At 38.4% G+C, this 23,824-nt stretch overlaps 1 protein-coding gene across 1 annotated transcript; it reads right to left on the reverse strand.

Annotated features, from left to right (window-relative positions):
• Positions 1-13,301: 13,301 nt before the first annotated feature.
• LOC146311190 (G-protein coupled receptor 151) lies at positions 13,302-15,890 on the reverse strand. The gene has a single exon (XM_084742598.1). The coding sequence runs from the start codon at positions 15,831-15,833 to the stop codon at positions 14,700-14,702; it is 1,134 nt and encodes a 377-aa protein (XP_084598724.1). The 5' UTR covers positions 15,834-15,890; the 3' UTR covers positions 13,302-14,699.
• Between the last annotated feature and the right edge of the window lie 7,934 nt (positions 15,891-23,824).

Genomic DNA, 23,824 nt, shown 5'->3' on the forward strand with positions numbered 1-23,824 from the left:
ATGCACTGCAGGATTTCTTGAAGCTTGGTCACTGAAAACTTTCCAATGGTAACAAGATAAGATAAATTTTATTGATTCCCATGCCAGACATTAAAGTGTGTAAAAGACTAAAACAATAGGTGAGGCAACAATTAGGTTTGCTATAGTCTGCATTTTCTCCAAAGATCTGCTGAATAATAAAAAAAAACATTATAGTTATATGACTTTAAATTATGGGTATAACAGCATTTTATAGCACTTGAGGAGGAATATGAGTCAAGTGAAGTCATGTCTCATGCTCATTTCAGATCAGAAGGTGGCGCCATTTCCTCACTCACTGAGTCAGGGGGAGTCCACTGCCTGTGATGGTGCAGTTATAACAGACAAAACAGAACATTTAAAGTGAAATGAATATGCCTCCCATAATCCATATTTGCATGACAGTAATCTTATTTAATGCACGTCTTTGTTAACAACATGAACAGGATCTTGTTGAGCTGAATTACTGGAGGACTGTGGGAACGATAATGGCATCAGGGAGGATGTTAGTTCATTATATTATATTTCTGTTAAAAGGGGATTAAAGTTATCTGATTTCACTGCTTGTATGTAAAGATGTTTTGGGATTATGCACTCTTTATCCTGTAGATGTGTTTGTAAACCACCATGGTACATTTTTTCCCTCAATGACTGGTCTCCACTTTTTCAGTTCCAAGAAGAAGAAGAAGAAAACTTTGGAGAAGAAGAAGGGGTTTTGGAGTTTGACTCACACTAAGGACTAACAATCAGGATATCCTGGACTCTAATGTTCTATTTCTAGTAACTTCTCTCTTGCATGTTATCAGGCTCCTTGCAGACTGTGCAGTTGCATAGAGCCCCTCAAGCCACCTGGGGGCCCCAAAGTAGTGTTTTCTAAGTCCAGAGAGAGATCAGCAGAGAAGCTCTGTCATACGTCACATCACTACATCATTCATGTGCACCTTGGAGGATGCTAGCACCCAGTTTTTGCCATTGTTTTTTGCAGTCTATAAATTAGTAATCTAAATGAGTTAATTTGGGAAACTGCATTATGGATCTCATTTAAGAGTTTCTTGATGTAGTGGAGCCCCAGTGTTTCCCATTTATCATAACTGTCTGTAGATTTAAATTGCTGGGGTCAACTTGGGATGTTAGAATTTACATTTGAGAGAAAAAAGGAAATTAGGAGTTTTCCACTGACCAAGCCTCTTTTCCTCCTAAAGTGCACTAGATTGATGCATTTAAATGTTAGTTACATGTCCACTTCAGAGGGTTGGCGCTCGGTAGACCAGACCAGTACGACAGGGATTTGCAACTCTATTACAACAGAGCTATGCTTGAAAGTCTGTCATTCAATTTAAGACAAGCTTTTCCTAAAACTTCACAAAGCAAAGAGGAAATTGTAAAATGAAGCAGATACCTGAAAGTACAAACAACAACACAGAAGAGAAACTAAACTTCAGAACAGCAGAGATTCAGTAAGAAGCTACAAAAATACCGTGAGTTGAATAAAGACACATTTTAAAAAGCCATTCTCTCTGCTCTCCTGTGCAGACATGAGTTGACTCTTGCAACACACTTGACAGTAGAGAAAGGCCAGGGTGTCTGCGCAGCCTGCTTGGAGGCGGGTCAAGTGTGCTTTGGCCCCACCAAAGAAGGTACATCTCAAGCGCAACTTGGAATGAAATGGAAATGTTAATCAGCACAGCACAGTTTGACTCGGCACAGTCAGAAGTGCCAATGGAAAATCCCCTTAGTTTCACAAAATATGGGCCTCCAAGCAACCTCTTGCACGGGGGCCAAAAAACTAGAAACAGCCCTGCATGTTCTTCAGCTTTATGAGGCTACATCACTAAACTGCTGGAGTAACTCTTAATGTTCTCAACCTCAAATCTCTAAATAATTTATGTCAGTAACGTCCCATAGTGACTTGTTTTATCTTGTAGACATCTTCGATGCTCAGGGCTGAGCTCATTGCTGTGGCTGTTGTGCGCTGCACATCCTAGGGATCACCTGCCAATCAAGCCTGGAACTAATCTGTGACGTCTCCGTCCCTGCATGTGGGTGGCACTATAGTCTTTGTTTGCTCAGCCATTTCTGCTCAATGTCTTCTGTTTATTGTAAAAATAAAGCATGTCGCTGCTAGAAGATTTTTCCCAGGAGAGTCAGAGAAAGGTGGATGTTTAATAAAAAGATGCAGGTTGAATCACTGTTGAGTTCAAGTGTCTGTATAGAGCAGGAAATAAGGTTTGAAAATATGACAGGTCACGCCAAGTCACATCAATTGTTAGCCAAAAGGCTTAATGAAGTATGGAGGATGACTTGGAGGCAGACTTTCAACAGGTGGAAGTATTGACATTATTTTAAGTTTGTTTTGCTCCTCAAGAGAGAATCTGTGATGGAATCTAATCTGAAGGCCAAACCCAGAGAGCTCGACTTCGTTTCCACCACAGCCAACATCTGGACAGCTGACAACAAAATCTGTCTGTATGTTCAGTGGAGCAGCTGTTCCACTCCAGAGGGCAACAAGGCCACAAACAATGTACAAAAGTAATATAGCTAAAAACTAGTAATGCAACTTATTGCTTATGATACCAAAATTCCATCAGTTCGTCCTTGAGTCTAAGTAGTCATTTGTGTCGAGTTTGTGGAAATTCTGTCAAGGCGTTCTTGAGATTTGGTGTTCACGGATAGGGAAGGGGACTGATGGATGGAGAAGTCGAAAATCTATTGCCTCTGGCTGTTTCTGGTGCAGAGGCATAAAACTGCTCAGATTTCTCCTGCAGTCTGGACACCAGAGCAGACACTTAATTATTAGGGTTACCCTATTTCTATATTTTTGTCTGTCAGTGATGAAAAACATCTAAAAATGTACCTAAATCACCTGACACAGTAATCCAGACCTGAAAAAGAGCAGAAACCTTAAATGACTGAGGATTTCACCTGATAAAATGACAGATGGAGGAGGCTTTGTGCAGTCAAATATCACCCCTACATCTCTCCATGCAGCTGCAGAACAAATGCTAAAACTATTATTGAGTCCTGTTTGACTCAAGTCTGCTTCAAACCTTTCAAATCTTGCAGGGCAAACCTTCTTTAGCAGGAAGGAGGATACAAATAAAGCCACAGCCAGAGCCTGAGGCGGCGGCAACAATCCATCACGGTTGAGTGAGGAGAAAAAACACCATGTACATCTCAATAAAAGAACAGGACTGTCGTCTTTTCAGAGGCCTTTAGCTTTAAAACTACAGCCCACTGGTAAGAAACACGGTGACATGCAAGATTCTCATGTAGGACAACACAAATGTTTCAGTTTGGGGTTTAGTAGAGATTCAGTTTGGCAGCGGTGGAGCAAATATTCATATCAGTTACTGAAGTAAAAGTACGAGCACACAAATAAAGGTCACAAAAGCATTAGATTATTATGACTCATGCATTAATGTAAAAGCAGGAATTTACTGTTTTTGTTGGCTGTGGTAAAGACTGCAGTGATTATTGTCATTATGAATGTGATTACTTTCTCCATTAATTGATTGATTGTTTGGATGATAAAGATTCTGAAAATAGGGAGAAATGTTCTCACAATTATTGAGAGCCTAAAGTGACACCTTCACTGTGCTCATTATGTCCAACCAACATACATTAAAACAGTAATAAAATGAGTAAAAAAATAACAGGAGAAAAGCCTTTTTGAAGCTGGAACCATGAAATGTTTTAGCATGAAAAATTACTTATTGCCAATTAATTGATTGATCCTAATTTCTTCAGCTATATAGTACCACTACACTACTGAATATTTCTTTCAGTCTGCAGTGGAGTAGAAGTACAAAATGGCATGAAAAGAAAAGACTTAAGTAGACGGTAAGTACCTAAAAATTGTACTTAAAGAAAGAGAGTAAATGAATTTGGTTGAGAACGTTTTGTTGCTCCTATACAGAGTTAAGAAGGTTACTTTAAAGATGTATTCTGATACAGTTACTGATTAAAACATTCAGTCAGTAACATAATTCAAGTATCACAATATGAAAGCCATGTAACTTGATTACTTCCCATTACTTTTGGATTACATCAATAGAAAATACTGTGAAATTGTTTAGTCTAATATAGTTTTAGGGCTGCAACTAACAATTTTAATCTTTTTTTTCTCAATTCATCGATTGGTTGTTTGTTTCATAAAATGAGAGAAAATGTTGAAAATTGATCAAAAGTTGATCAAAGTCTGAGATGACGTCCTCAAATGTTTTGTTTTGTTTACCATCAGAGAGGAGTGAAGAAATCAGAAAATATTCACATTTAAAAAGCTGAAACAAAATGATTGAGTATCAAAATAGAGGCAGATTAATTTAATAGCTGATTGATGATAGACTAATTGTTGCAGTTATATGTGTTTTATGTTTGTTGTTTGGTTTATTAGTTTGTCCAGCTGATTCTTCCTTTGTAGTGCACAATTTATTGACTGATCGGTTGATTTAAAGACAAAAAATTGTGAAATTTCCACACAGTGAAGTTTTTTTTCACCAGAGGTCATGGCTTTGAGTTGGCAGCTGTGTGTGTACTGTGCATGGTAGTATATCATTCTTTATTTTAAAATTGTAATCCTATATATATATATATATATATATATATATATATATATATATATGTTTACCTTTTTTGGTTTGCAGATTATGTAATCCTGCTACATGTAATCCATTACTCCATAAAACTGCTTTTATAACCCAAAATCCCTGTGAGTACATCAACATGAACTTGCAGGGTCAAAACAGATGATTTCTTACAGCATATGAAGACACGTCAGCCATCAAATCCTCCTGCTGATCGAACCTGGCAGGCTTTTTTACTTTATATGAGCGCAGTGTGAGTTCAGATCTTGGGTAGAGTTCATCAGTTCAGATGCTAGCAGAGACGGCTCACCCCTCACCGACATATGAAGACTGTATGAATGATGAATGAGATGTTCATTGACATATTTAACCATGTGAGCACTGAAGGCCGCTCCCCCTCCTCCTCCTCTGTGAAACATACATGTAAAGTAGAAATGGGCCCTTATGCACTTTATCCCCCAAAGGCAGTTTAATTTCTTTTATGCCAGCATTATGCTTAAATGGCCAAATGAACCAAACATTGTGGCTGCATTGCACAACATTATATAACAGGCTTCATTATTGCTTCTTAGACACTGAGAGAATGGATATTGCCTCATGCTGGACCTCCGAGAACATTAAGCATCTCATAAAATCGTTGCAAACAGTTGCTTTCATCAGATAGTGGGGGCTGGTTTCTTTTCATTGAAGCACAGCTGTATTTGTCAGCGAGAGAGATGAAGAGTCGGTAAGGAGACAGTTGACTTGTCACAGATCGCTCTCGGTCATGAGGAAGTACCTCAACCTCGGCCCCGATCTTCTGCTAAGTGCATATAGGTTGTGTTTGCCTGAACTATAAGTGCCTATGATCCAGATAGGTCAGACGAGCACTAACACCAGCAGGGTTGCAGGCTGCATCTCTATTGGTGGTTTAAACCTTTGAAACACAGCAGTGTGCACAAACAGCAGAGTGGAGAAAAGTAAAGATGAATACTTTTCAGACACAGACACTTCAAAGAATCGACCGTTAAAGGAAGCAGCAGAGTAGCTGTCATGTTAAACTGGCTGTGCTGTTACTCACTGATCAGAGGTGGCAAAAGTACACATATTCTTTACTCAAGTAGAAGTACAAATACTTTATAAAAGAAGTAGAAACGCTGATTTAACTTCTTCACTCAAGTAAAAGTGAAAAAGGCTCTGAAATGCACTGGTGGAAGTAACTGATTACAAGTAAAACAAATTGTCTCAAACTATCCAGTTACTGAAAGTAAAAAACAGACCTGTTAGTCTTTATTTAGATCAGGGCTGCCCAAACTGGGGCACCCGGACCAAAGCTGACTCACCATGACATTTGATTCGGCCCACTAGATATTTCTAGCTTTAATGAAGGATGAATATATAAATTGTTATTTATGCAGTTTTATTTTTGTCTGTCGTCTCCTTTGTCTCTCTCACCTTTCCAGTCTACCTTCACCTGTCTTGTTCAATAGAAGCAAACCCCCCCAAAATATTAAAAAAAAACTCTTTAAACAGGATCCTTCATTATTAATTATTTTTCATAATCTGAGCAGACAGATAGAGCGACTCTTTGCACAGGAAGTTCATGGAACTTGTGATCTTAGTATCATTTTGTATCTGTACAACACATCAGGTTTGTGCTTTTGTCTCATGGCTCAACAGTAAGTTTCAGTTTCGGCTCTAGAAGGGAAAAAGTTTGTCCACCCCTGATTATAAACAGTCCATGTTCCCTCACAGACAGCAGTGAGCACAAGGTAAGGTCAATATGAATATTGTAAAATAAAAATAAAACTGTGCTAGTCATTGTGAATTAAAACAATTAAAAACAGTGTTTCAGATTAGAACTAGTTATAGGCATTTTAATGTTGACTGTTGTTCTGGTAAATAAAATTATTATTAGTGCCTGTTTATCAACTGGCCCCTAAAATATGAAAACAAAAGATTTACAAGTGAAAAAGAATAATAAAGAATAAAATAATACAACAGAATGATTAAAAAATAAAATAAAGAAATAAGAGAGAATAAAACATTACTAAAATTAATATAATATTATATGATATTGAGCTTAGCATCAAAGTGACCTGTCTCAGATTATCAGGCAGATTTCTTTAATTCATTTACTTCTTTCTTCATTTTCATATTGATTTTAGGTTTCCAACTTTACATCTGCTCAACAAAAACTAGCATTTTGGCTAATTTGGCTATATTCATAGTAATGTTTAATAATATGCACTGTCCCTGGAGGCCACACCCCTGTCACCTGTCCATCCTGCCAACCAATCACTGACCTGTTTCTCGAGCAGTCGGCCCACGTCTCTTGTATCACAATGGAGGTAAAACGGAAGTGATGGTGTCTGAAAGACGGCGTGGGAAAAACCAAATATCTCCAGAACCAGCCAAGTGAGTGAGTGAAGAGAAGAAAAATCTAAAATCTATTTGATGTGACCACCCTTTTCCTTCAAAACAGCATCAGTTCTTCTAGGTACACTTACACACAGTTTTTGAAGGAACTCGGCAGGGAGGTTGTTCCAAACCTCTTGGAGAACTAACCACAGATCTTCTGTGGATGTCGGGTGCCTCAGATCCTTCTGTCTCTTCATGTAGTCCCAGACGGACTCGATGATGTTGAGATCAGGGCTCTGTGGGGGTCATACATCACTTCCAGGACTCCTTGTTCTTCTTTATGCTGAAGATGGTTCCTAATAACATTTGGGGTTGTTGTCCTGCTGCAGAATAAACTCAGATGGCCGGCTGGCATCTGACGAGCACCCAAACTCGCTGCGACGAGTGTCTGGGTGGGAGTGTCTGTGGCGTGACATGCAATTTTTTTATGTGCTCGGCTGAAGGAAGCAGCTCGGCCGGTGTCTAACCCTATTAGACTTTTACTTGTGATATTTCAGTATTGTAGCAGTACTTGTATTTGAGTACAGATTTCCAGAACTTTTTCCACCACTGCTGAAATGTGCTCAAAGTATAAAAGTAACCCTCTGTTTCTACTGGCTGTTTCACTACAAAGCAAACTGAACCTCACCTTTTCACCGCAGTCGAGTCTCCCTCTCTTGTCTCTTTCATCTTGTTATGTTATGTCTGATTGATGTGCACTGATGGTTTCACCAAGAAATCTTCACGTTATTGTTCACAGGAAAAGTGAACTGTTTGGCAGATTTTGCAAAATGCCGTCGTCTTGTTTAAACTCCAGCAGCATTTTGTGGTCTAAAAAAAGTAAACCTGATCTTCAGTCAGCAGGATGATGAGTAGATAATGACTGAATTTTTATTCCTGGGTGAATTATTCCTTTAACCGTACAGTGTAATAACCAGACCATGCTGACATCCTATACCTTCACAGTCTGGTAGAATAAAAACATAATCCTCTGATGCAGCCCACACAGCCTGAGTTTGTGAAAAGTAAAATCTCTGCGGTAAACAAGAACACAAACTTCCAGCTGAAGGTTTTATCCAAGTGAACGCTGCAGGTATCTGCAGGATCAGACCTGATTTTTGGATCTTTGGTCTGATTTTTCACAGGCCAGAGTCTATCAGGTCCTTTCAGTCCTGTGCTGTCCTTTAAACTTTTATGCTCAAGGATTAAACAGAAAGCTGGTGAAGCTGCTTTTACCGTCGGAGTTATTGCACTCGGCTGTCAGACGATGCAAGATGCGTCTCGACACTATAACCTCTTTTAAAACTGGGTTAAAAACTCCTCTGTAAAGCCTTTGATTAGGTTTTATCCTGTTTATATGAGTATGTCTGTCTGCAGGAGTGTGATCAGGGTTACATTCGAGTGCTCGCTCATATTTTTTTCATATAAATGTTAGAAGAAGAGCTGCAGCCTAGACTTAAGCAACATTAACATCATCATGAGTGCACGTCCCCCCCCAACATTACATTCACTAATCATCTGAACGTTTATATTATTTAAATGTTTTTCAGATTTTCTTTTATTCTGTTAAATGTTCATGTTATGCATTCTCTAAATCTGAACATCCAAAATTCTGTTTTAAAGCCCCTTTACATGCTACCATCAACTATATGCAGACTTTTATCATGTTTAGATCTTTATTTAACAATGATGGGTTAAGAAGTTTGTTAAATGAGGAAAACTAAAGAAAATAAAGTGTCAAAATGTGTTAATATTCCAGTATTGTAAATGGATAGATTTGGATACCCACTCCTAGTTCATCAATATTTTACTTTTTATTGGCAGTAAAAGTTCTCAAATTCAACTACTTCAAGTTTTAAACTGGAATAAAACTATAAAATAAAGAGTGTACATTTTTAAACTTCCCTCAGGTTGTTAAAACTTTCAAATTCACACACACACACACACACACACACAAAAAAACCCAGATAGAACATGACCGGGCTACAGACTGAACTGAAAGCTGATATTGGTGCCAGGGCATCTTCTGTATATTGCTGATCTGATGCATTCTTCAATATTTATTATTTATTATTTTATTAATAATTTATTATGTTAAAGTCATGTTATTGTCTGTTATTACAATCCTGCTAAAAAATGAGAGCTATCCCTTTAAGAATGTTTGTAACTGTGCATGGGAGAAAGAAGAAAAATATCTTTTTTGTTTTAACTGTAAACCTTAAATGTTTCTGTCGCATTTCATTTAATGTGCAAGTCGATTTACTTTTACACTTTTTAAAATGTCTTTTTGTTCCATTGTCCCCTGGTAAAGGGATTTTTGGAGACTTTTTCCTTTTCACAATCAAGGTTAAAAGATTAGAGTGTGTCCTTTGTTGTACAAATTGTAAAGTCCCTTGGGGCAAATTTGTGACATTGGGCTATAGAAGTAAAGTTGATGACTTACACTTCTTACAGTATAATTTATTCCCTGAAAGGTTATGAGCATGCTGTTGTCAGCAGGGCAGTGTCTCTATCTTTAATTAATGTTGGAGAAAAAAAAATACAGGACAGGAATTAATTTTGTCGGTTTGTCTATTAAATTGACTGCTTGATTGGCTGGGAGAAAAAAAACATCTGTCTCTTATTCAGTTTGGTTTCCTCCAATGACAGAGAAACTAAAAATACAGTGAATCATAAAATGAAAAACCAAGTGACCCAAGGGCAGACGTTTGGAGACATGGTCTATTGTCAATGAATAAATTATGTGCAGGAGCACAATCATGTTGAAGAGCTTTAGAGGCTGGTGTGTTTTTTTTTCCTCTTCAACCTGTAACCTTTCTTTTCACTCAGGCAGACTAAAATGTCAAATCTGCTGGGGCGTCGGAGCCACGGGCGGCTGCTGCTTTACTGGTAAACACACGCACACAAGCGCACACACGACTAAAAGCAGGTTTCTTTTCACGACCGCTGAAAGGTTAGAGCATTAACGCAGGTCAGGTGAGGGGAGGGGTGGCGTCTGTCCATTCACTAGACATCTGACCAAAACAATGTATACATCAATGTATACACCATTTAACAAGACTTAATTTTTCATTTTATGATGTGAATAAACTGTTTTTAGTACACAAGAAATCAAAATGAGCTCAAACTACAAACTCATGTTGTCCAATAAAGTCTTTCATAATGAATCGTTTACATTTATATTACTTTATTTGTACTTTTATTTACATTTTCTCCATCCAAGATGAAGCAGCCTGTAGTTCACTGACAGCATCACTGTGAGGTCACTGGATTCAGGAAGAACTACAGCCGGCGTTGTTCACAGCAGCCATGTTAATATGATACGGTAGTGTAAACACAGGTGTCAACGGTGACACTAATTAAGGTCCCATTCCATTTAGTGTAGCAGAGCCTTTCCAGTGAGCCAACATGCACAATAGTGGTTCTACTGTTTCATGTCAAAACGGCTGCAGTGAAAAAGATCTATTGATGACATCGATCAACACTGACTGGACGCTCATATAAAAAGTGGTGATATTTCCTTTTTAATGTTCACATACAATTGGCTCAAGTACTACATTTAAGTACAAGTTTATAATACTTCTAATACTTCTACTACACCGTATTTCTGAGGTTACTCTTGTTTTTTTTGTTTTTTTTATGTTATCATTTACTTGATACGGAATATAATCGGCAAATAAATTATAATATATTATTTATAAGTCGAGATAAGAGTTTACTGATCCCTGGAGAGAAATTGAGGAGCCACTCAGCAGTATACAAAGTAATTAAAATTGACCCCATGCTGCAACATCAAAGTGATGTACACATAAATGTGTCAATAATTAATCCACTATTCTGAAATGAAACATCCTGCCTGATAAGTAATTTTACTTTTGGTATTATTTTTTGAAGCTATACTTTTTGTATTTTTACTTAATGCTGTTGACAACTGCATCACTGAGCACATAAAGAGGCTTCATATCTGCACGCAGCCTACATTATATTGTGTTGTAAACCCTCTATTAAGTGTGTATATACACAGTGGTGGAAAGTATTTACATTTACTCAAGTACTATACTTTAATTGAGTATTAATTTTTTATTTAATTGAGCATTTTCTGCTACTTAATATTTTCACTCCACTACGTCTCAGAGTCACATATTATATTTGTACTTTGATTTCTTTAATTATGATCTACTTTGCATGTTCAGTTCAATAATGTAAAATATAACCAACAAATAACTTCTGATGCATTATTTATAGGTCATGATAAGACATTATTGATCCCTGGAGGGAAATGCAAAGGCGACCCAGCAGTATAGAAAGTAATTAAAATTAACTCCACCTTTGCCAGCTGCAAAATGAAAGTGATGTGAACACTAAGACATCATTAATGAATAATCCAGTAATTTAATTTAATACATATTTTGGACTTTTCTAAAGAGAAAAGCTGGTACTTTTTATATGGACGTCATTTGACATTTCTTGGTCATTATAGCAGCAATGAGGAATTTACTGCTACAACTGACTACATTTCCTATTGATGCTGACTTCCACATGAAAAATGGAAAATTTTCCCTTTAAAAATGGTAAATTTTCCCTTTAAAGTTAAACTGCATAAATAAACACATAAAAAAGACCATAAATGTACCTACAATGACAATATACTGTGTTCTATACCATTTATTAAATCTTTGCATGCCTACACTGTGACAGAAAGTAACTAAGTATTTTTGTATTTTGCACTGTACTCTGAGTATTTACATTCTCTGCTACTTTATGCTTTTAAACAACAACATTTCAGAGGCAGATTTTGTACTAATTTTACTCCACTGTGTTTATTTGCTGAGTTACTATATTTACTTTACATGCTCAACTGAAAAAAGCAAAATAAAAAATCAATCATCAAATAAATGATGTATTATATTCCTGCTGGTATGTACTGTATAGAAGTAATCAAAATGGACCCCACCTTTGCCAGCTGCAACATTAAAGTGATGAACACATTAATGCATCAATAATTATAATTAAACAATATAATATCTACTCCTCTGAACTGTGACATTATGCATGATGTGTACTTTAGACTTTTGGTACTTTAAGTATACTTTGATGCTTTTACTTTAGTACTTTTACTCAAATATTTTTTAATGCAGAACTTTTACAAGTAACAGAGTATTCCTACACTCTAGTTTTACAACTTTTACTAGTAAATAGATTTGAGAGCTTTTTGCATCGCCGCTTATCCATCCTGAATACTGCATGGGTTGTTAAAATAAAATGTCACCAGAAATTCGAAAAATTGTCGGCTGCTTTGCACAAATTTTCCCGGTGATTATAAACTGTGAAAATAATACAACATAATGCACTTGTCATGTGTCATGTCTTTACTGCTCCTTGTGCTCCACTTCTACTTGCTAAAACTGCTTAGAAATGCTGCGTTCACTGAAATATTATGACTGACTTGACCTTAAACGTGCAGCTGGATTAGTTGTGAATTTAATATGGAGAAATGAGTGTTTGCAGCACAGTGCATGTCATCTCATAACCTCCTGAATTAAATGGAGAGATTTGATGGTGGAATTGTAGTTTATCCGTGATTAATGTAGACGTATTAAAAAAAAATGAAGAGAAAGACCAGTCCATATTTGAGAATGTTTTAATGCATCATCACACGTACACAATCACAACAGAACAAACCCGTTTGATGCTGATAGTCCTGGATATTTACATTGGCTTCATATTTGTACAAACCTCCTCTAACAAAGGTGTTTTCTACTTGACGGTGCAGCGAGAACAAATATTCAAAATAGAAACACATCAAAACATGAGTGTTTATTTTACATCTAATCGAGCTCACGACAGCAAACAGGCCACGATCACCGAGGGTCTGCACTGTGGGTCAAACGAACTAGAAACCAAAGACACCTTCACGTCTGATTCACTATAGGGGTGACCAGGGAGTGTTGTAACGCTGGGTTTGTTGTAACACTGTCAGTTTGACCAATCAGAAAAGAGCTGCAGTGATGTCACCAGTATTGTACGCTCCCATTTGAGCTGACAGGAGATGTTACATGACTCTGCGGGCAACATTGAGGATTTTATGACCAAAAAATATAAATATTAATATAATTTTTATCAAGAGTATTTAACTTCATTGTGTTGTGGATACAAGTGTTTGACTCACACTTTTCCCATGACACTCCCATTTTTCATTGGTCTCTGCTGGGATCACAACTCTCCTGCAGTTTCTGACCAGTTTTCACACATTTTTTTTTTTTTCCTTTTCATTATCACAACCTGCTGCTAACATCGTACAACATGTATAAGCCTTATATGACTGCTGGTTTCCAAACTGGACTTCCTAAGAAGAATTCCAGTTTCTTAAGTTGCATTTTAAATGAAAGGGTGCATGCATTTTGTAATATCTGCTGCATCAGTTTTCTTTTAGGGGCAGGTGAAAAAGATATGGATGTTAATTTATGCCAGAGATTTACCCAAATTCACGCTAGAGGGACAAATTATTCTCATGATGCTTTTCGTTCATGCTACCTTCAGGCACACATGCTAAAACAGTTAGCTCCGTTATCGCTGCCTAGGGTGGGGATAGTTCTAACAGTTCAATAAAACTATGAGAATTTCCGCTTTGAGTGCACTGAACCCTTTGTAAAGTCAAGGCTGAAAGAAATGTTGGTCAAGTATTGTCAGTTCTGGATCCACAAAGCCCGTCCACATTAGGCGCAACTGTGACTGAACACTTATGTGACACATTCAGGAAAACACACAGTGTTTTTGTAACTGAGAAATCTGTAATATATTTACTGCAATAAATCATAAAATGACCATGATATGTCATCAGAGATTAAGATTAAGATTAATTTGCCTGTTTCATGTTAATTAAAGTTCAAATTAATGCAGAATGTTTGCAAAAGGAGTAAGTGACTGTTTATGAACTGTTAGAAGTCATTAATAATCGTGTAGAAGGTGTAAATTTGTATGATGGTTAAATTGAGCAATTTGTTAATGGAGTCTGGCAGGCAGTTACTTAACTCCAACTCCAGTGTATTTTCAGAGCACTGGGCTTTTGTTTTCATGATAACAGGCTTAACATTGACAGACAGCTGACAGAAACAGCTGATCAACTTGCAGTCGAGGACTCGTCCTCGCTTGTTATTGTCAATTTGCAATGTTGTGCTCGTCTTGCACTCCTGTAGTTTTCCTGCAGCCTGCCTGAGCTTCCTCGAGTCCTTGGAGGAGTGGGCGGGGGAAACATCTCACTTCAACCATAGATTGTATATTAAAAAGGATCTCAACCAAAATTCAATATGCTGTCTATGGCTTCAACTCACTATTTGGACTGCTACACTCATTTTTGCACATGGTTACTACATATTTGTCCTAAAAAGTGTTATATTCAAAATTTTGTATTCATAACTTTTTATTCTTTATTATTTAATAACGTTCTTTCATGAACTCAATAGTGTGGATCTTAAATCAGCAAATTATTACCTCTCACTGTTACATCTCTCCCCAGCTAATGTTAGACCTCATCCCGGTAGTAGGGTAGGTTGTACCAACAGAGCTTGTATTTGACATTAACTCACATAATCTGCAATTGTGCAGAAGACATCCAGTTGGGTTTTATTTGTAGTATGCAACAGTTTGTGAGATCTAACATGATCAATCACTGAGTTATGATGCTCAAACAGAAAGTGTTACAACCATCCCCAGTCTCCCCTACAACATCTTCTCCTCTCGCTCCCACGGCACGGGGTCCTGCTCCTCCTCGACATGCGTGTTCCTGCGCCCTGTCCAAAAGTGCTCCACGTCTGGGAACGTCTTCTCCTTGTCCGGCGACACCGCGTTGGCGACGGCGTTGGCCCCCACTTCTGCTCCGTTCCCCTCCGTTTTGGGACACTTGTTGCTGGGAAGCTGCTTGGAGCCTCTGCAGGTGGCGATGAACCAGATGGTGATCAATCCTTGGCGCACGTCGTCGTACATGGTCATGAGGATGACCGGAGAGAGCGAGCTGCATGCGTAAAGGAGCACTTGCGCGAATATGATCAACCCCACAGGCGGTTTGTTGTAGCCGAGCCTGATCCAGGTGAAAGTCCCCCACTCTGGCATCAGCATGAGCCCGAGGGCGCCGCTCAGACACAGTAACACCAGGGTCACTTTGCTCTGGTGCTGCGGGCTGGGTGCGTGATTCACCGCAGAGTGTAGGGTCTTTGTATAGTAGGCGAGCGTAAAGATGACCGGCACCACGAATGTTGCAGTTGGATAAATCTTGTAGAACAAACTCATGAAGTCAGACGCACAAACTGGCATCTCAGAGACGCAGATAGTGTCTCCGCCGCTCTGCGCCAAAGAGGCAAAAAGCATCTGAGGGATGGGAAACATCATGGAGACGATCCAGATGAACGCCAGGGCTCCGTGGATCCACGTCGGGCTGTACAGGGGGCCCGCAGCGGCGCTTGGGACAAAAGTGTGTTTGGCTCTGGTTGTGGCTGCAAGGATTAAAGTTTTAGCCACCACGCACGAGTGCTGGAACCAGTCCGTGGTGCTGCACACAAAACTCCCCAAGGTCCACGTCTGCTTGTAGTAGGTGACGGCGCGCACCGGGGCGCACAGCAACAGGATCACCAAGTCCGTGGAGGCAAGAGAGGCGAGGAGCGCCTTCACCTCAGAGCCGCGTCCGTTCCTAAAGTCACGGATGAAAATCAGCAAGACGAGCAAATTCCCAACTGCTCCTGACACACAGATCCCGATGAGGATGACGGGCATGGCGGTCCTGGTGTCCCCCCCCTGGAGAAGTTGAACTCCTCCAACAAAATCAAAAAAGGACACATTTGCAGGTCGATCAATATCCATCTCTTCTTCCAAAAGTTTGAGCTCCTTAAAGTCAACAAATAAAATTAAATGTTTTTTCTTGTTAGTTCCACTTTTCTCCTGGAGGAAAAAAAACACAAACAAAGGCGGAGGATGAGCTCGTCCAGCGCGCCGCGGAGCTGAAACGCTCTGAATGGGGTCGTGATCGCATCAGCAGTGGGTGAGCAGGCTGGCAGGTAGGCTATTTCAAGTGCTGCCATTTAGCATCGTCAACCACTCACGTCATTTTATCCGTGTGGCTCCGGGCTGCAGCCAAACCAAATGTGAGCGCAGCGTGATGTGATTTACATGTGAAACCTCGGAGGGAGCGCGGCTGGTGTGGCGTGTCAGAAAACATGTCAAAGTAACAAAAACATCTTCTGGAGACCTGCACTTTATTTTACACAGCATTAACAAGACGCAACAAGTAGTACTTTGTATCAATCAGACAAAAACTAGAAATTATATGTTCTTTATTAGACCCTTATTTAGACTTTATTACAGGATAATTGAGGACAAAACAACACTGTACTGTAATCCAAAGTGTTGCACCAACCAATATTAATTTAATGTAAGATTAGCTCTAATCAGAGTTTAGCAAAACTAGGTTTAAATGAGTAAATCCAGGTTTAAGATTAAACAGGGCTCTATTGCACAATTTAAAAAAATCATCTAAGTTTTGTAAATAGAGGTTTAATAATGTAAATGGAGTTTAATCAATCAATCAGTTAAAAGAAGAGAAAATAGTTAACACAGGCTGCTCTGTATTTCTTAACTCGGTATCACAGTGAACATCAAGTTGCTAGCTAGCTAAAAAAGTTAACTAAATGTTACATTGCTAGTTAGCTAGCTGGCTAAAAAGTTAAATTAATAAACAAAATGTTATATGGTGTTCTAGCTAGTTATAAAGTTTATTAAATGTCACATTGTTTGATAGCTACAAACTAAAATGTTGTATTGTTGGCTTGCTACCTAAACAGTAAAAACATAAAATAAAATAAAATAAAATAAACAAAACATTATAGTGTGTACTAGCTTGGTAAAAAGTTAACCAAGCATTACATTGTGTGCTAGCTAGCTAAAAAGTTAACTAAACTTTAAATTTTTTGCTAGCTAGCGAAAATGTTTTTAAAAATGTTTTATTGTGTGCTAGCTGGGTAAAAAGTTAACTAAATGTTACATTTTTTGCTAGCTAACTAAAAGATTAAAAAAGAGGATTATATTGTTTGCAAGCTAGTTAAAAAGTAAACTAAACGTATATTGTTTAGCTAAAAAGTTAGTCTAGTTAGCTTACTCATGACGACTCAGCAGAGAAGCTTTATTTCTCCTTTGAGAAAACCACGTTAGCTGAATTACTATTTCACTATTTTACTCAATCCATTTTTTTAAAAAAGCAGCCATATTAAAGTTAAACCTCCTCAAGTATAAGTTTAAAGTTAATACTGGATCACAGTTAAAACTGGAGTTTAAACCTTGATCAATTAAAAACTGTTGCACCAAAACTTTACTGTAAAAACTAAACTGAGGTTGAAAAAACGGTTTAAATTTAATCTTTCTAAATTTTAATTTAGTGTAAAAGTTTGCTTATACCTAATTTTAAGTTAAACCTTGATTTAAACAGGTTGAAAAATAACTACATGTTGGTGCAACCCAAACATAGACCCATGTTGGACTTTATTGGAGGGTAATTAGAGACACATTACAAGTGAACTGTACTGTAAACATAATTAAACTCTAATAAAGTCAAATATTGGTCTGCAATTATGTCCCTAATTACCTTGTATTAAGTCTAATATTAATAATACTAAAGCGTCTAATACTGTTTAACAAAGAACATATAATTTTAAGTTTTTGCCTGATTTAATACAAACTACGGCTTGTTATGTTTTATGAGTGTACAGTAAAATCAAGTGTGACCAGTAGATTAAAAATGAAACTGAAACATGCGCAAATAGACAACAGAGCTGTGACTTTTCCTGGAATCACTGGGAAATGAGTGGCATATTGTGCAGACATATGACATGTTTAAATAATAATCATATCACATGATGGCTAAAAGGCACGCAGCTGCTCAATGAGGACAAATGTCTCTATAATACATTTTTAAATGCTTTAATTTTGTCTTAATATATGGTTTTCTTAAAAATGGCAAAATTTATGGCTCATTTTCCCAAATTTTATAAAGTGACAGAAACATACAAACCTGAATCCCATTTTAAGACAAATTGAGAAGAATAAACAACATTTAGACTAAACTTTCATCTACTGTACATCAAATCAATTATCAATATTTCTGGCAGCTTAAGATACTTTTCTCCAGCACTTCTGTCAATTTCAGATATTTAAAGTGACAGTGTTACTTTTCAAGGTTTTTTGTTTGTTTGTTTGTTTGTTTCTCTCACAAATTAAATATTTAACTTGTGCAATAAAACACTCCTTTATTGAGATCAGTGCACTCAAAAGTTTTGCAGTCTTGACTCTCCACTTGTGACCACAGTGACTGTAGTTCAGCAAAACTTACATTCATAATAACCTTTCAGAACATTGAATTTAAGTTGTCTCCTCTTGTCTCTGTTTTCAGACTTAAAAAATCTGGCCAGTGACCGGAGACTTTGGCCAGTCACAGGTCATTGCAGAGAGAAGGTGTTCCTATAGGAACATTATGCAGATGCCTGCGCGTCCTTTCCAATGGTAAAATCCAGATTCAGTGGCAGAAACTCCTGCAATGTGTGATATATTTTAAATAATTTCTTTGCCTACAACAGCGTGTAGAAAACATCCAGGTTCCACAGAGCTTCAGGCTCATTATGTTCGATGCTGACAACTGGCAAAGAGGAATTATTGCTGCCTCCGAAGCCTGGGGCGCTCTGCTGTGTGGCCATGAAATGTTGGACAGGGTGTCATGGAGAAGGACTGGGGTCTTGGTGAGGCTCACCACGTCCTTCTGCTCCCATTCAAGCTTGTGGGTTGGGTGGGAGGGGCTTAGCAGAGGGATACAGGCAGCCAAGAGAGAAGTGGAAGATTTTGTATTGTGTTCAGTTGTTGCATATTACAGTTTTAAAGCTACTACAAGGAGTTCGGTCTCAATTTATCACTGATGCTTCTATATCAGTTTTTCCCAAACTCCTGTTATCTTTTTAAAAATGACAAACCATTGCGACCCAAGTTCGTGCATAAATGAACACTCCTGATCATTTTTACTGACATTTCCACACACACTACTGCACAGAAAGACAACATTTTTGGCTAATGCACCAGGAGAGCAACTCTTATTTGACTGAATGGGCGCCATCTTTGCATTCACTATCTAGTTCATTATAATATATCTATGATTTCCACCCAGTGAAGCATCTTTTCACAGGAGGCCACGATAATGAACTGACTGTAAAATGAGATTGTAAAATTTCACAGACGTCAGACTGGTTTGAGACCAATTAATTGTTGTAATGTGTTCACACTGTGCATGATAAGTTTATATTTCTTATTTTAAAATGCAATCCTGCTAAATAATCCCCATATTTACTAAATGTAAAATGACTACATCTTTTTTTTTCTTTAACTCTAATGGAATACAATTACCTATTTTTGTATCCTGATAATGTAATCACATTACATATAATCTGCCCAGAGTTTGTGTCCAATACACAGCTAACTAAAAAATGTACAGAAACTAAAAATATGTTAACAAAAGTAAATTTTCAGAAATATTGCACTCTCTTGCAGTACTTGAATTTCAATTGGCCCTTCTAGTGAGACAATACCAGCAGTGGCCCCAATCTGCAAATCTACAAACTCTTTTTCCCCAAATTTATCTCACTGCATCTACCTTATTAAAGTAATCATGATGTAAAGTAACAGGAACACCTGCTACGATCTAATGAATGTAAAAGATAGCAGTAACAATGATGACGCTGACAAAAAATGTATTTAATGAGGATCATATTCAATCTCCTTAATGGGTTCAGTGCCACATTATGTTCTGTTTTACTACCAGTACTCGTGTAGCGAGTCACTGATTCAAATATGAGTGAAACAAAATGACCATTCAGGCTCATTAACAGTTTAATGCAGTGACCCTAAAGGCTGAAGTGCCTGAAGCATCGCATTACACAGTGAGGTGTGTTTACTTGACTTGAAGAGCATCCGGATGATGAGGGGGAGGATGGGGGAGCTGCTGCTGCTGGTGGTGGTGGTGGTGGTGGTAGTGGGGGGGTTGTATGTAGAGAGGTGAGGGTGCCCACTCAAATGCTGTCACCTCCTCTAAGAGTGCTGGTTGCTAGGCGACCGGAGCCACCATCACAGTATGGGGTTAGGAAGATGTGAGGCATCATGAAGTAGTGTGAGATATGGACGGATGGAGAGGCTTTAAAGAGACTTTGGAGCTTCAGATCTAATGAATGAATCCGCACACAGCGTCATTACAGAGGGGGGAAAAAGGCTGCGGTGGTATTTAGAGGGGTGAAATAATAATATGATGGCACAAGCAGGAGTGCTGCCCTTGTGGCATGCGTAGTAATCAGGGATAATTGATAGGTTACGGACTGTGCACGGCTGAGAATACGAGGAGGTTTCAGCTCCCACTCATTTCGCCTCTGGAAAACCATCAGTTTAACGTGAATCTAACACTCAAATACGCAAAGTTGCATTTGTTTACACAGAGATACATGTGCATTTTCCTCACATGACAAGACCCATAACTGATAACAATCAAATAAAACATTAAAACAATAACAATACCACCAGTAAATATAAAAATTCATGACCTGACATGGTGTGATTAACCGAAAATTTAAAAATAGATTAAAAAAGGCTGTAACAAGGAATGATTTTTAAACACAGTGAGCCGGGAAGGAAGGCTTTAGCACATCGGGGGTTCTTTTCATTCCTGTTCCGTCTCACTCCCAAAAAAACTCCTGCCTGTCCCAATACCGTGACAGAGTTAAAAAAAAATCCTTTCCCATCTCATTTCCATTAATCCACAGACCACACATGAGACTGCACACTTTTTTATATCTAAAAAAAAGGACCATTTGTTATTATGATTCCCACCTGCTCCTGTTAGCTCGTCCCGTCCAGGTCCCGTGATTAATAGTGAAATTGACTCCCATCCCACTTGACACCCACAGGAATCCCGTGGTCAGCCTTCACTAGATACAGGTCCCCCAGCAACATCTTTTAATCATCTTCAAAATTTGTTTTTCTTTTCAACACAGACAAACCTAGCACATATCTAAGTACAGACTGAGTACCAGGCCTGCTCATCTGAAACTGACGCACAGAGGAAAAACTGATTTTGCAGGTGGTTAAAAGATGTTACTGGGGGACCTTTAAAAGTGACATGAATATAGTCACATCTTAAGATAGCTAACTGTTAGCAAAATGCTATCTAACCAGCCAATCTATATCAATTATTAGCTATCCAGTTGCATCTGAAAGCTAATGTTACCAAAACACTAGTTAAATGGATAGCTAGCATTAATCGTTGGTTAGCTATTTAGCATTTTGTTAACATTTGCTAACTTAAGATGTGACTATATACTAAAGGGTGACATGGGAGTGGATTTTCACTCCTGTCCCATCCCACTCCCACAAAAATACTCCTCTTGCATCCAAATACCATGACAGAGTAAATAAAATATCCTGTCCCATTCAAATCCCGTAAAAAAAGATTCCCGTCCCATCATGTTCCTGTTAATGCACGGTACACATGACCGTACACACATTTTTATATTTAAAAAACTGACCCTGATCTAAGTACAGGAAACAAGAAAGGAGAAAGCTGACGGTTCCGCCGGGTACCGAGCATGCTCATCTGCTATTGGAGCACAGAGGAAAAGGGGGCGGGACTTAAGAGGGGGTTCATCAAATGTTGGCATGCCAACTCACTAGACACGATGAACATGGAAAACATACCTGCCCATCAATCAGTGTGTTGGCATGGTCATTGTTCGCATCTTAGCATTGCATGCTAGCAGTAGCATTTAGCTCAAAGCAGTGCTGCGAAAATACAGAGCTGCTGTTATGTCTGTACACTCTTCTTCTAATATGCTGTGGGTGTGAATTAATTAAATAAATCACTATCCATTTGAAATTTTCTAATTTTCTTCTAATCCTTTTGAGGGGGAACATTAGCCAGGTTGAAAAAACATATTTGTGGAACATCCTGTCTTCATAAGGTGTTATAATTCTGTCAGTCATGATTGCTATTATCCTTTTGAAGGTGCATTAATGCGCTATAATTTTCCATCGTGCGTCATTGAAGAGAATGAGTCTCAACAGTTTCTCAGCGGGGTCCTGCGAGGATGAAAGACTCCCTTTTGAAGCGTAGCCTGCGTGCGCCTACATGTAGTGTCTGCTACTCAGACTGTTACTGTGGGTCTTTTTCTTGGGCAACAACCCAGAGACCCAACAGAGATACCAGAGCAAATGCCTGTGAGTTTTTTTTTTCCCCTTTTCTTTTCTGTTTTTCATCTGTGCGTCCTCCACTCCAGAATAGACTGAATCAGTATTGTGTGAGAGTTGGATCCCTCACGTTCCCTCAAGGCGTTTACAGAGCTGGAGAAGGACAAAATAACAGTAAAAGAAAAATGATCGAGAGGGGGAGGGGAGGGGGGACCATGAACAAAAACCCAGAGAGTCTAAATGAACTCCAGTAATGTTCCCTTTGGAGATAGTCCAGAGTAGAAACAAAGATGAAGTAGTTTTTCGACCACAGGGATGTCTACCGAAAAAAGCAGACCTTGCCATTATACATTTTTGTCCCAAATCCCTTGATGCAGAAAAGCTTTTACAGTATCAAAGAAAACAAACGCAGGTTTTTGTCATTAGCGTCATTCACGGAGATCAAAGGTAAAAAGGTCTCCCCAGGTAACCACAGAGACAAAAGACTCGTTGTTATCAGAGCTGCTTCTTATTGATGCTGTTGTTCAGAAGTGATTAGCAATTTGTTGTTGATGTTGCGACCCTGTTTTACATGACTGCTTTCAAGTTTCCCCGTCATCAAACACACTGACGGCTGCTGACATCAAGTTACTGCTGCACTCTGAGACATAAAAGGGTCTAATCAGAACCATAAAGGATTTGTTCTCACAGGAGAACACTTGTCGGTTCCTGCTAGAACCTTTAATGAAGTGAGTTCTACCTAGAACCCAGCATAAAGGGTTATGCCTGCAACCGTCTGTGAAAGGTTTCACCCAGAACCCCCTATGAGAGGTTCTACAGAGAACCCTTCTATAGTGCAATGGTTCCACCCAGAACCCTTTCTCTATCCATAACCATTCTAAGGGTGCTATCTAGAACCCACCCAGGGTGTTTTACAGAGAACCTTTTTGTAGTCCAAGGGTTTTATCTAGAACACACTCAGTTGGTTCTACGAGAAACCCTTTTATATTCCATAAGTTTTATCTAGAACCCAACCAGGGGATTCCACTGAGAACCATTTTATATGTACGGGTTTTATCTAGAACACACCAGAAAGTTCTACTGAGAACCTTTTTATATTCCAAGGGTTTTTGTTTCAAACCCACCAACGTAGTTTTAGCGAGAACCTTTATGTTTTTCAATAGTTAATCTAGAACCCACCAAGGGGTTCTAATAAGAACATATTCCAAGGGTTTTATCTAGAACCCACTACTGCAGTTCTATTGACAACCTTTTTATTTTCTAAGGATTATATCTAGAACACACTCCGGGGGTTCTACCAAGAAGCCTTTTATATTCCAAAAGTTTTATCTAGAGGCTAACCAAGAGATTCTACTGAGAACCTTTTCATATTACAAGGGTTTTATCTAGAACCTACCAAGGGGTTCTACCAAGAACCCTTTTATATAATGGTACAAAGAACCCTTCAAAGATTTCAACAATCCTTGAAGAACTCTGTCTTCCAAAAAGGGTTCTTTGGATGAAAAGAGTTTTAATGGAACCCTTAGTCTTTCAAAGACCCCTTGACAAACCCTTTCTTCAAAAAAGCTTCCCCAGACCCAAATGGTTCTGTG

Source organism: Lutjanus erythropterus, chromosome 18 (assembly GCF_056507025.1).
Source record: "Lutjanus erythropterus isolate fLutEry1 chromosome 18, fLutEry1.hap2, whole genome shotgun sequence".
Classification (NCBI taxonomy): domain Eukaryota; kingdom Metazoa; phylum Chordata; class Actinopteri; order Lutjaniformes; family Lutjanidae; genus Lutjanus; species Lutjanus erythropterus.